Below are 14,200 nucleotides of genomic sequence, written 5' to 3'. Positions count from 1 at the left end.
TTAAACGGTTTTTCACACTTTGATATTCTTTTAGAAGTTCGAATAACGATAATTGCATCTGCGATCTAAGTAGTTAAATAAAAAAGGTTAATCCTAGTAGGTTATAAAATAAATGTTTACGTTTCCTTCATTTATGACAATTTTATTTAGACATATTACAATATTGTCCTTTAAATTATAAATACTATACTTATGATATTGATCACATTTCAAATGTTGAGTAAAAAGATATATTTAGTCTGCTTTGTATTTAATTTACCTAATTTAATTCTATTTTAACCATTTAGATGCTTGTGTTGTTCATTCTTATCTTTTTACTTGTCTCATGTTAGTTAAAATTAAAAATTCTTTGTTGTTCATTGTAATAAAATATAAAATACTTATGCCTACACTGGTTTAAAGAAATAAATAAGCTTTTGTACTGACAAATAACACTATGATAATACCATAACAATTTAACAACAATGTTGCACATCTTTAGTCCGACTCATTTTCTACTACTTGGCTAGGACCTTCACCAGCAGCTTCCTATTATTTAAAATAATATGTTTTATTATCTAAATATATTTATTGATAATACCATCATTATATACCTGAGCTTTTGACAAATCTTTAGATTGATTCACAGAACCTTGGTTGAGAAAACATGTAATAGGCTTCTGCCATTCTGGAGTTTCCCTTGGATGATACGGATTACCACCTGAATAACTCTTTCCTAAAATTACGATTGTTTAAAATTTTGAAACTGTACCTTTAATTTAATAAAATTATAAATCTTACCTTTGCTACTGCTACTTGATTTCTTAACTGGTGTACTTTTCGTAGTTTTATGTGGTGCTTTGCTACCAACAGCTACAAATAATAAATATTAATGAAACTTTCGTAAAATTAATTATCTTCTAGTACTCTAACAATTAAAAATAATAATATAACTTGAATATAACTTGAATAAAACTACAAAATATTTATCAAACATAATAATACAAGTTTAAATTAACAATCAAAACCAACTGAAGTGAAATAACAAAGAAACGATAGAAATTTTTTAAATAATTATTGAAAAAAAGCGAATTTTTAAAAATTTGTTTTACCTCTTGTAGGGACGCGATCCGCCTTTGTTCTCACCATTTTTTAAACATTAAGAATACAAATTGAAAAATATAAGAAAATAAGTGACCTTAGAAGATTTCGTTATAATACATTACACGACATTCAAAATGAATAACCCCTGTCCCTTATTACTTGTTACTACCAATCGTAAATAAGTTGAGCATCAAACAGGAAGACCAACTTCAAAAGATCCTAAATTAAAAATAAACTACGAATGTTACTACATATTTCCTCTGATATTTCTTTTCAAATACTTTAAATTAAATTTGTAGATAAATGAAAAGAACAGTCATCTTATAATAATAGCATATTTTTATTGAAGGAAATAATTATTACCGGTCATAATAGTTGCATTTAAGCAAAAATACTTTTAAAAGATTTCACACTTGGAGGAACATGATAAATTTTATTTGAAATATTTTTATGTTATATTTAAAATAATATTACATTTACTAATCGATAACTTTCTTTTTTGTACAAATTTCTTCCAATAAATTAAATAATAATATAATTTATTTAACGATGCGATATATTTTGTAATATATCTATAACATAGATGCAACAATACTATATCATAATTATTTCATTACTATATCATCACGTAATACTGATACGTTGTAATCTGATTATTTCGCAATGATATTATGTTTCAGGGAAGCAAGAAACGTGAGCATCATCTTACTTTCGACTCATTAATAAAATAAAAACAAATCAAAATTACGTAAAATAATTTATATATGTATACATATAACTACATATGTCTATATTACATTAAACAGGCCCTTTTTTTTCAAATGAGATATGACAATCATATCTCGCGTAATATCTCAATTATAACAATTTTTTGTGGATGGTTATATAAAAGGTTTTCGTTTTTTGGACAGTAGTAGTCATGTACTTTTTGTTAACATATATGTACGTTTTGAAAGAATATCAAGTACACTTTCGTGCAAAAGATATGGCTATGTCAGTAAGTGTATATTATGTAACTTAATTTTAATACTGAATCACAGAAACCCCCGTTAATTGGGTAAGCAATAAATTACATTCTTGAAAAAGTCTGCGTACTTCTTGGGAACGAATTTGTGCTTGTATTGAGAAGAAAGTAGCTCAATTGTCTAGTATTTTTTGCAATATTTTAAATATAGAAGAGCGTAATTAAATACAGGTTTAATTTTTTTTCTCAAATGTACAAATCCGTAATTAAGAATTACGATCATATTCATCTCTTTTTATGAAGAATATTAATGTTTCAAACATCGAGCAAAACAAAAATTTCAATGAACTTTCTTTCCATTCCACTTATAATAAAAACATATGTGAAGTACTCAAATGTAATTCTAAAGACAGCACAGATGTGACATTCGAAATTATTAATCTAGTTATTACTTTCAAATGTTGTTCCAAACATTTAGCAATATGAATATATCCTCGAAGTTCTGATAATATGCAAATAACAATTTTTACTATATTTATGAAATTGAAGGTATTTCAAAATTAACGCTAAGATTTTCAGATTGTGCTAATTTAACAATCGTTGATAATTTAACCGCAACTCGGGCAGCTTCATCAAGATCATCTATTGGTACAATTTTTAAACCTGCATTTGCAATAAGAGCTTTTGCTTCGTCTACATTTGTACCCTGAAATAGCAACAAAATCATATAAAATTAAATTTATATCAATTACTTCAGTGAAGTATTAATATATATTTAGAATTATACCTGTAATCGAACAACAACAGGAATTTTTAAGCTAAGTTCTTTAGTTGCAGCGATAATTCCCTCTGCGATAACATCGCATCTCATTATTCCACCAAATATGTTAACCAAAAGAGCATGGACCTATAATTCATATAAAAAAAGAATATTTATCAATCTCATCAATATTAGAAATAATAGAATTTATGTTATGTGAACCCACTCGTGAATCTGATGTAATTATTTTAAATGCTTCTTTCACGGCAGATGTAGACGCACCACCGCCTACATCTAAGAAATTAGCTGGTTCACCTCCATGCAATTTTATGATGTCCATAGTAGCCATAGCTAGACCAGCTCCATTTACCATACAACCAATGTTACCATCAAGCGCAATGTAATTTAAATCATATTTAGCAGCTTCAACTTCTTTAGTATCTTCCTGGCTCCAATCTCTTAAGGAAAATAGTTCTTTTTGCCTAAATTCAGCATTATCATCAAATCTGCACTTGCAGTCCAAAGCAAAATCTGTATATTAAGGAATGCAATTTTTAAACGTTACTTTTTATAATGTATAGCGAATTATAAATTTTTAAGATTGAACTTACATTCTCCATTAACATCTTCTGCTAAAGGATTCACTTCTAATAAAAGAGCATCTTTCTTAAGAAACATCTTATACAGGTTCATGATGATGTTAGAAATATAATCTTTAACATTCTGAAGTCCAAGTTTAACAGCAATTCGATCTGCTTGCTCTTTCGTAATACCCTTATGTATATCAATGGGTTCATACATGATAGCACTAGGATTTGTTGCAGCAACTTCCTCAATATTTACACCACCTTGACTTGAAGCTATTATGACTGGACCCTCAAATAAAAAATTTTTTAATTAAATGGGCTGCTCTTCCATTCATTGAAATTACATTTATTTAGCAACTTACACCAAAGGCTCTTTCCATCATAACTGCAAGATAGTATTCTTTACGAGGAAACATACGTTGTGTAACCATCACTGCATTGCATATCCTACCTGCTTCACCTGTCTGTTTAGTAATTAACAATTTACCTAACATTTGACTGGCTAACTTTTTTGCTTCTTCTGGCCTATAAAAAAAAAAAAAAAATTAATGTAATGCAAAGCATACATATCTATCATCACCTGCGCATAATAACTTACGTTTCACACATCTTTACACCACTAATGCTAGTTCCTTTAAAATGTCCCTTTCCTCTGCCACCAGCTAAGACTTGTGCCTTCAAAACAATATCTTTGGTCTTCAAATCAGCAGCAAGTTTGGCAGCTTCATCTGCAGTTTTAGCAACTCCAAATTTAGGAGTTGGAACTCCAGCTTCATTTAATAAACTGTAACTGATGTGTTCATGAACATTCAAATTCCTGACTGATTGTTTTACTAAGTTGGTTTTGCATCCCAGTATCTATATAAATGAAATAGCAAAAATGGATCAATGACAGTAAATAAAGCTTGTGTAACATATATGATAATAATAGACATTAATTGTTTAGTACAGTAGAACATAAAGAAGAAGAGCAAAGAAGTACAAAGATCAATCAATGGTAATGACCCGCATACTTCTAATCGCATACTTGGCACTTGTACTTTATTTTGTCTTTGGTAAAGAAATACTCTAACTAATCAAAACAAGAGAAAATAATAAACAGTGAGTATAGTTATTGAAAACAAGTGATATAAAATTGAATACTGAAGATGATAAAAAAAATGTCAAAACACTTTTTTTAAAAAAAAGAATAACTTCGTAACAAAACGAAGTAATCAATAGTGATGATAATCGATTATTCGAATTTCAAATTTTCAAAAAGAATGACAATTCTTGATAGTTTGACAAGTAGTGCCATTTTTCACGTAATTGAATAAATATTAATTAAATAGGAATGTATGGAACAGAGTCAATGACCAACGAATCAAAGGTTGATTGTGAAAATGTCCACACTCATATTGCACAACTGTCATATTCATATTTCGTAAAAAAAACTTGGTTTAGTGCAAGGCCACAATCTTTGGCTTCGAATCGCCTGACCCTGGCGCTCAATTTAGCAGACTACAGATATCTAATATAGTGATTATACCACTTATGAATTATTGGCGTAAATATCGATGGATTCGTGAAAATGGAATAAAATGACATAAATGAATAGGAATTACCGTGAACAAATAATATAGTACGACACGAAAAATAGAATATTTAATGTACCTTTGACCCATTGAATCGGGTAAAATTTTCAACGATTGAGATAGTCCGAGACAACATGGTGGCCATCTTATTAAAGCAGTGGCAGTGGACTGCCAAAAGTGCCAAATGTAAGCTGCGCTGTCTACGCCTTCATGTCCCCACCTTCCTTGATATTTCCTACAAAAACATGACGCAAACTCCACGGTGATGCCGCGATGGCAGCACTTCTTTATATTTATTTGAATTTTTCTTGATTTAATTACTCATTTGATTTCTCTCTATTACTGTATTCCAATTTTAGGATATTTTAGTTATAGATATAACATTTCAACATTAAGTTCATTGTACAAGTTTTGTCAAAGTTACTATATTTATATGTAAAAAAAATATATTTAGTTTGTTTTGTATAGTTAATTTAATTATACTGTCGCCATTTAAATACTAGTATTATTCTATTCTATCTTCCACCAGTCTTGAGTCAAAATTAGGCATTCTTTGTTATTTATTCATATACCTAAATCTACATAAATTTAAAGAAAAGTAAATCATTTTTATTACTGGCAGTAACAATTTCATGATTACAATTCTTACAAATTATGATACAAAATAATATAGATAATATATTATATTCGAAATTGGAATAAATTATTACATTATAAATTTCGAAAAAAATATTTATTCTTTACAAACATATTTACATCCACATAAATTTATATAATATAAAAAAGGTCAAAAAGGAAAGACATCTAATATTTTATAATATCCAACTTTTGTTGTCAGATATAAAATGATTAATATAAAATAAAACGAACATAATAATTATATCTATGTATGTAATATATCTTTCAAATTGTGTCTCTAAAAATATAAAAATTTATATCATTTTTACTTTTTCTTGCTTCCGACTTTAGACTTTCCTCCCGATGTTTCTTTGGATGTGAAAGAAATGTCCAAGTTCATAGAATTTGCAGCTTTTATTATTAAAGATAATTTTACAACCGATTCAGCAGCTTGGGCAAAATCATCTACGGAAATAACTTTCAATTGTGCTTCCCGTATCAATCGATGTGCTTCTTCTACGTTAGTTCCCTATATGATTAGATTAAACTAATATAAAAAAATTGTGCACAATTTCTCCTCATGTATTAGCGATAAATTACCTGCAGTCTTACAACTACGGGAATATTCAACTGTAACTCTTTGGACGCATTGATAATACCTTTTGCGATTATATCACACCTCATAATACCACCAAATATATTTACGAAAATTGCTTCTACCTAAAAATTTGTAAAATGGTTTTGAACCTTACATTACATATTTTTAAACTTGTTGGCAAAAGATATAATTACTTGTTTTAAATTTTAAGTACCTTCGGATCAGAGATTATTATTTTAAAAGCTTCCATCACAGCTTCTTCAGTAGCACTACCACCCACATCTAAAAAATTAGCTGGCATACCGCCATTGTATTTTATTAAATCCATAGTAGCCATTGCTAATCCAGCACCATTTACCATACACCCTATATTTCCATCTAAAGCTATATAGCTTAAATTAAACTTAGATGCTTGGACTTCGTTAGGATCTAGTTGAGTGAAATCTTGCAGTGCAAATAGTTCCTTTTGTCTGAACTCTGAACTGTCGTCAAAAGAACATTTACAATCTAAGGCAAAATCTGAAAATACGTAATACTTATGTTATTAACTATCTTTAATTTAATGAAATGAATTCATTAAATTCTTTTTTACAACATACATTCTCCGCAAATATCTAATGCAAATGGATTAATTTCAAGTAATAATGCATCTTTCTCGATGAATAACTCGTAGAGATTACAAATAATTAACGATGTAATCTTCCTCTCCTCTCCTTCTATACCTAAGTTATCCACAATTTGATTTATTTGTTCAAGTGATAAACCTTTCATGATATTCACTGGTGTATACGATATAGCTTCCGGATTCGTGGCAGCGATGTCTTCGATATTTACACCGCCCTGTTTAGATACAATTACAACAGGACCCTGTAAATCATATTTAATTTTTACTTTTAATAATAAATTCAACGATAGTTACAATTAGACTGCAGATACTTATGTATTTATATAAAGCTATACAACAATGTGCACAAACACAAAATTACATAAATTATCAAAAGGAAAGCAAATGTTATGACATTCAGGAAATAAAACCTTCTTTCAAGTTAAAACTCTTTATCTGTACCAATAAAAATATGAATTTGTATAAAGATTCACAGTCTAGTTATAATGAAATGTTGCAATTTACATCAAAAGATTGTTCCAACATTACTGCCATATAATATTCTTTACGTGGGAACATACGTGTTGTCACCATTACTGAATTACAAATTCTACCAGCTTCTCCAGTTTGTTTAGTTATTAACAATTTACCTATCATATTATTAGTCAAAGTCTTTGCTTGCTCAGGCCTAAAATATGTCAAATACAGTGTATCATAAATATAATAGCATATTATAATAGAGTTGATTTAATTGATTAAACTCACGTTTCACACATAACAACACCGCTGACGTTGGTATCTTTAAAGTGCCCCATTCCACGTCCTCCAGCAAGAACTTGAGCTTTCAGGACAATATCTTTTGTCTTAAGATCAGCTGCTATCTTGGCAGCCTCGTCTGGAGTTTTGGCTACTCCAAAAGGCGGAGTTGGAATTCCACTATTTTTCAATAAAGTATATGCGATATGTTCATGAACTTGTAAATGTCGAGTTTGTTGAACAATGACAGAAGTTTGATTTAAAAACTGAAAATATTTTCTTTGATATATTTGCGTTTGTTGTATATGACTATTTAAAATAAATACCGTTACCTGTCTTCCTATTTTTCTAACACAAAATGATGTAAAAGACGAGAGTCTAATGGACATATTGCCGGCAAATAATTTTACACAATTTTATTGCTATACAAAATGAGTTTTTCTAACACATTCACACTGAAAATTGTTTGGCTTTCCAAGAGGGGTGTAAAACAATTATTGTAAATGTACAGAACGTTATAGGATATTTTTCTTGTAGAAGCATTATACCTTGAATTTGTAAACTTATATAAAAAATGTGACGAATTCAGTTAAATCGAGTAGGCGATGAATATTGAATTCTGAGAGACACTGTATTTATAATTATAATACTACATTATAAAGCAATATTTTTACAATCGAAAAGTATTTCAGTAATAAATTCTTTAAGTCTTATAAAAATTATTGCATTTATATTCTAAACTACGTCGCTGTAGTTGGATGGTAAATTTCAATAAACTATAAAATTATGTTTGATTAAACATAACTTTCATAGTGTAATAAAAATCCTCCTACTTTTTTTATATGTGTACATATAGAAGATATATGTATTAAATTATGTTAATAAAGTAAAATAAAAAAGTTCAATTTATATTGTATTTCTATGTATATACGACATATACTCTGATTATGATTTCCTTATAAGCACTTATATAACAACTATTAAGTATAATAAAGAAAAGAAATTCATTCTACTTTATATTTATATTTCATTAATATATCGTGTTCAGTATACTCGAAATGTGAATAATCCTCGTACCTATATTAAAAACTTATTCCACGACTCAGGCTTATACTTATTTTGAGAACTAATTAGACATCCCTAATAAAATTTCTACAATTTTTATAATTCGAATATAGTTATAGCGTTCATTCTTTTTAATAATATTATACTTTGTCTCTAGATGTACTAAACTCGCGTAATTGAGGCCACATTTTTCAATAAAATATATTAAGTGTGATAAAAAAATAATTCTGCCGAATTATTATTGCAACATAGAAATATATACATAAAAACGAAATAAAAATGTTACTAAAATATTTATAAAGTAGCAAAGAATGAAATATCTTTGTATTAATAAAAAGTTAAAATTTATTTTTAATATTAAAATATATTGCAAATTATCTCTTCATAAAAAAATTTACTATGAATTTTATCTTTATATGCAAATAAATTTGTGTCAAACTTTTGGACTCAAATATGATGAGGTAATATTAAACATCGAATTTATTACGAATTCAATGTAGTTAATATTTTGGAATATATTTCAAACTTAAATGTTTTATACTTTAAAACTTCAAAATAATTTTCATATAGTTTTAATATACAAACGAAAAAATGGGGAACATTCGAGTTAAATAAATTGATTTCTACTTGATGTAACTTTAATATTAATGCAATTGATAAGAAAACATTATACCTAATATATATGTTTCAAGCATAAAATTTCTGGCCTCAACAGTCTTATATTCTAAATACAAAACAAACTTTCCTTCTTCAATTTAAAAACTAAATCTATCATTAAGCGTTCTTCCAGTAACGCCGAGATTTCCGGACAAGCTATACATGACTTCGCTGAAAGTACGATCATCGACATCTGGTCTTGCGTCTGATGAAGGAGTGTTGCGTGTACGAGAACGAGAACGCGATCTTGACCTTGAACGTTGTCGACCAAACATAGGTGATCGACCAACCTGAAATTTATAAATTCCACCATATTAAATTATATAAATTGCATAGAACCTGATTTTTTTAAATTATAACTACCACTAATATCTTATTAATCATTTTTATTATCATACCATATTCAAATTTTGTACACTTTGTCTAAATGGAGACCTTCCTCTTGGTAATGGGCGCAAACTGTTCACAGCACTTCCGTTTCTGCTTGGGGTAAGAGTAAGAGGGCGTTGATGCGTGCTAGGACTGTACTCATTTCCCAATGTATACATGAAGTTTACATTTGAGTTTGTATTTAATCGCGAGGAACTACAACATTGTATAATTTCAATAAAATCCCAATATAAAGTATAAGATTTCGTAATTGAAAATAAAAAATAATTTACTAAAAAGTATTTCAAATTATATGAACTTAATTGTAAGCTACTTAGAACAATAAATGTGAAGACATTTAAGCATACTTCATTCTCATTAATTTTTGTTCATATTGTGCACGTCTTTGTGCACGGGCAATTTGATCCGATCGTAATCCACCAGTAGTAAAGCGACGTTGAGAAGTTAAAATTTGTTGTCTTCTATCTGTGGATCTTTGTTGGAGTGATAATAATGATTTCCCAGCTTGTGGAATCTACAAGGGAAGAAAATAATTAAATTAATGTCAAATTAATTACATTTATGATTTATTATCTACAATATTAACTTACTCTGAATTGGTTTTGTAAGGATAATCTCTGGTTCTGTCTTTGTAGCAGCAATTGTTTTGCTCTTTTAACACGATTTCGGTAAGCAATTTGAGCAGGGCTTTGATATCCCAGTCGATTATGAACCGAAGTTGGATCACGTAAATTTGGTAAACTGTTCGTTCGTTTTAATGGAGTCTTATTATTGGTGAAAAAGCCTCCTTGTGTAAAAGTCAAGTTTGTGCGACTTCTACTTCGAGTCAGACCAAATCTATTACCACGACCACGGCGAACATTAAAAGCTCCTCGTGTATTAGGTTTCTGATTTAATGTTAAATTACTCCGTGATCTAGTTAAACCACTGTTTTTCTTATATCGTTTTCTCACAAAACCACCACGCACATTATTATTATTATTGTTGTTGTTATTGTTATTTTGCCCAGCTTGCCATGTCTGCTCTTTTTTAGCAGTTCCAACATTACGCTTTACTCTGGTACCTCTACCTCTGAGTCCACTTCGCCCTCGCACACTTCCTCGAGTGCGTTTAGCACCAGTTTTTCCATTAGTAGCCCCGGCCTTTTTCTTTTTCTCCTTTTTCTCCATCTTTATGATTTCATCTTAAAAGGAAGAAAATTCACAAGGTTTAGTGAGCGTACAGTCTTATCAGTGCATGAAGTTAATTTGTGTTAAGCTTTAATCTGGAATATGTGAAAAATTTCCTCTTGTATGGATGATGTTGAAGGACAACTCAATATGGCTAATTCAGTTTCTATTTAATTCTTTTAAGTATATCGATCTTTTTCGATATTTATTTTTGTAAATTGTTTCCCTGATTTTCTTCCAATATGTGTATATACTTTCAAAATAATCTCACTGTGTATGGTCTATGTATACACATACATCTATCAATTAATTACAATGAAACTTAAGTAGAATGTAACTTGGAATTTCTGTGTTTATAGATCAGCCTTTAAGTTTAAAATGTGTTACTAATTCCTTAAATCATGATATCAAATAAAAAATAACAATAAAAATCACATATTCTATATTAAATAAAAAATAACAGATATAGTGAAACACTGCACTTCTGCAGATAACTTTAAAATACCATTGTTTTGTATAAATAAATAAATAAGTAAATAAATAAATAAATAAATAATATATATATATATAGGAATAAGTTTAATCAGATGATTTTCATAAATTTTTCTTTTCTAATGCATTACTTTAGAATTATATTTGTAACAAAAGATTTCATCTTATGAAAAAGAACTACTTGTTGCTACATAAAAAGTATTATTGGCTAATTTAATTAATAATAATAAATTTCCACATGTATTATATTCTTTATTTTCTTTTCTTTAAGATATTTTTAATTAAAACTAAATCTTCATGCATATTAAATTGTTTATTTTATTTTATTTCTGTACTTAATAAATGTCCTTTCTCTCTGTGTTATTTTCATTGTGATCTTCCATGAATGTTCCAATTATTTATACACTGATACATAAATTTCATGTGTACTTTCTTGCATACTGAAGATTCTTCATACTTTGTAATTCTTCACACTTTCTATATCTGCATGTTTATCATATTTCAGTTTTTCTCTTGATTCAATGCATATCTTCAAAATATAATTTTTATATTACATTGTCTGTTTTAGTCTGTTCTTCCATTTCAATTTCAATTTAACAAGAACATGTTATTCATTGTTCATTGACAAAGAAAACAGACTAACTATATTGCTATTAATATTGGTTATTACATCAATTATATTTGAACAATATTATAATTGAATAGATCCATTATTGATATTTTATAATAGCATAGTGGCATTATTTCTGATAGATATCTACTTTCAGTTGAAGGTAAAGTTTCTCAAGTTGTCTTCTCTTATGCAATTAGTATGTTATCCACAAAATTTTCCACTACATAAGCATCATAAACCAATATTATATTGCCTCCATTGATGTGTTGCTTGTAGACGAAAGTTTGTAGATTACATAAAAATTTCTCTTATTTGTTGAAGTAGATGCCTTCGAGTCTTACATGCAAATTAATAAAATCCAGTTATCTAATAAGTCATTTAATAACTGATTTAGATATAATATTTAATCACATAGATGCTTCTTCTTGCAGTTTTATATATCTTGATTGTTTAAACGATCACACTCTGTCGGGCTTTTTATTTTTAATAATTTGTTTAATAAAAATGCTTCTGTTAATTCTAAATAACATTTGACATATCATGAAGTATTCATTTATATACAATGCATGTTTTTAAGTGACAAATTGCGAACATATTTAATATTAAACTTAAATTATTCTGGATTGCACACTTGTAACATACATAAATACCATTTTCATTTAGAATTTAGTTAAATTCTCGAATTCAACGGCGATTATTATTTGTCGCAGACATTCCATATACTTTCATAGAACGCGTGATGCGTTCAAAAATAAAATCGATTTGAAAATTTTCAACGTGTTTTTATCTCACGTATAACGTGTAGCATCTCTCAAGTTCATCAGATGAACAAAGAGAAACTCGAGGAATATGATATAGAAGAGATAAAAATACGACTAAAGTTATGCAAACGTATATCCCACGTAATGAGAAAGTTGACTTCTTTTCCGTAAATCATGAATCATAACTTCGGTTGTGTTATTATCCAAAAATGTTCAGGTACGTAAATTTTCCATTCGACAAATTTCTCGAGTAATTGGTCAAAAATTGTAAGAAATCCCCTCACCGCCAATCCTACGTAAATCATAGTATTTTTCCCAGAATGTATAAATTCTTCATGGCGGATATATTTTTCTTCTTCTTTACTACCACTGTCGTTAGTAGAAGCCTGTTATCTATTTCGTTCCTATTTCGTTGAAATTGAATTGGTTCTTTTGAAAAAGTCCGGAATTCATATACACTTGGTTATTCGATCATCGGTATAAATAGTGAGGACATTTTTCTTCCAGCGATTAGAAAAGACACCATACATCCTCTCATAAGTAAACATCGATTAAAATGTCTGCCTTTTTTTGCTTAATAATTAATTAGGGAGACGAAACGATCCTGTATCAAAAGTTGGTTCATCGTCTGACACAGATACGTTTCTTTGTTTTATTTTCTTAGAGATCTATTTAGCATTTTGGATGTTAAATGAACGAAAATAAATGTGGATATATATCTACGTTGTATAATTTTCATCGCCATTTTGAATTCGTGCAAAGGAAGAAACAGTAGCCGTACGCTCACCCAGGACTATCAGCAAAACTGCTAGATTTTCGAGACTCTGGCCACTTACCAAGCGACATGTTCACTTTCGCATCAATCTCAGACATATTTCGTTCGTTCTGTTTTTGTCTTTGTTATTCTTTCAAACGCGAAAAATACACAAGGACCGCAAATAAATCACCCGAATACTATCACCGTAACGTCACCACAGACCACACGCTACAACATCACACGACGCACGGATCGCGAATGAACATAAATGGTCACTCACAGGAAGTAATTGCCAAATCGTACCGGAAGTTGTCGCTTCTTTCGCACCGCGAAAATTTCGAATGGGTCGGCTGCTATCGATAATTTTCTTATTAATACACTGCGGATTTTTATACATTTTTATATCTTTATGAACATAACTAAGGAAACGACTAAATAGAAATTTGTTTTATGTACTAAACACTCTACTTTGAATATTTTATTGCACCTTTGTGAATATCGTTGCTACTTGAAGAGGCGAATAATAAAGAATTGCAAATTTTATGGGAAATTGATTTACATTAGAAATTTAATAATTATTCAAGAAAAATACATTTTACTTTATGAGTATAGCAAGTGAATTATCTCAAAAAAAAAAAAAAAAAATGATTGTATTTTAAAAATGCATACTAAAAAATTTAGGTATGATTTATTATAAAATAAATCTTATTTCATATTTAGATAATTTTATTTCATTTTAACTTCTTGCCCTA

At 28.8% G+C, this 14,200-nt stretch overlaps 4 protein-coding genes across 6 annotated transcripts; all 4 read right to left on the bottom strand.

The window, feature by feature from the left end:
* Window positions 1-121: 121 nt before the first annotated feature.
* On the bottom strand, window positions 122-1,277 carry LOC122575332 (PCNA-associated factor-like). The gene is made up of 4 exons (XM_043744118.1): window positions 1,092-1,277; window positions 781-852; window positions 594-715; window positions 122-528 (listed from the first exon to the last, which is right to left on the bottom strand). The coding sequence occupies exons 1-4, from the start codon at window positions 1,126-1,128 to the stop codon at window positions 478-480; spliced, it is 282 nt and encodes a 93-aa protein (XP_043600053.1). The 5' UTR covers window positions 1,129-1,277; the 3' UTR covers window positions 122-477.
* A 549-nt stretch (window positions 1,278-1,826) lies between these two features.
* LOC122575330 (succinate--CoA ligase [ADP-forming] subunit beta, mitochondrial-like) lies at window positions 1,827-5,201 on the bottom strand. The gene is made up of 7 exons (XM_043744115.1): window positions 5,048-5,201; window positions 3,993-4,252; window positions 3,757-3,919; window positions 3,419-3,683; window positions 3,034-3,338; window positions 2,835-2,954; window positions 1,827-2,753 (listed from the first exon to the last, which is right to left on the bottom strand). The coding sequence occupies exons 1-7, from the start codon at window positions 5,111-5,113 to the stop codon at window positions 2,583-2,585; spliced, it is 1,350 nt and encodes a 449-aa protein (XP_043600050.1). The 5' UTR covers window positions 5,114-5,201; the 3' UTR covers window positions 1,827-2,582.
* A 599-nt stretch (window positions 5,202-5,800) lies between these two features.
* On the bottom strand, window positions 5,801-8,920 carry LOC122575329 (succinate--CoA ligase [ADP-forming] subunit beta, mitochondrial-like). Of its 2 annotated transcripts, none has more exons than XM_043744113.1 (6): window positions 7,554-8,920; window positions 7,314-7,476; window positions 6,784-7,051; window positions 6,399-6,703; window positions 6,187-6,306; window positions 5,801-6,115 (listed from the first exon to the last, which is right to left on the bottom strand). In XM_043744113.1, exons 1-6 carry the CDS (start codon window positions 7,931-7,933, stop codon window positions 5,912-5,914), a joined length of 1,440 nt encoding a protein of 479 aa, XP_043600048.1. In that variant the 5' UTR covers window positions 7,934-8,920; the 3' UTR covers window positions 5,801-5,911. The 2 variants fall into 2 exon arrangements, with proteins under 2 accessions (XP_043600048.1, XP_043600049.1); XM_043744114.1 differs by having other exon boundaries at window positions 5,973-6,133.
* Window positions 8,921-9,229: 309 nt separating this feature from the next.
* LOC122575331 (protein kinase 4-like) lies at window positions 9,230-13,715 on the bottom strand. 2 transcript variants are annotated; one of them, XM_043744116.1, is made up of 5 exons: window positions 13,528-13,715; window positions 10,247-10,839; window positions 10,004-10,170; window positions 9,665-9,851; window positions 9,230-9,556 (listed from the first exon to the last, which is right to left on the bottom strand). In XM_043744116.1, the coding sequence occupies exons 1-5, from the start codon at window positions 13,562-13,564 to the stop codon at window positions 9,365-9,367; spliced, it is 1,176 nt and encodes a 391-aa protein (XP_043600051.1). In that variant the 5' UTR covers window positions 13,565-13,715; the 3' UTR covers window positions 9,230-9,364. The 2 variants fall into 2 exon arrangements, with proteins under 2 accessions (XP_043600051.1, XP_043600052.1); XM_043744117.1 differs by having other exon boundaries at window positions 11,653-13,686.
* Window positions 13,716-14,200: the final 485 nt, after the last annotated feature.

Source organism: Bombus pyrosoma, linkage group LG15, assembly GCF_014825855.1.
Source record: "Bombus pyrosoma isolate SC7728 linkage group LG15, ASM1482585v1, whole genome shotgun sequence".
NCBI classification, from domain to species: Eukaryota; Metazoa; Arthropoda; class Insecta; order Hymenoptera; family Apidae; genus Bombus; species Bombus pyrosoma.
Note: the sequence above shows the minus strand (reverse complement) of the source record. Positions and strands in the feature narration are given on the sequence as shown.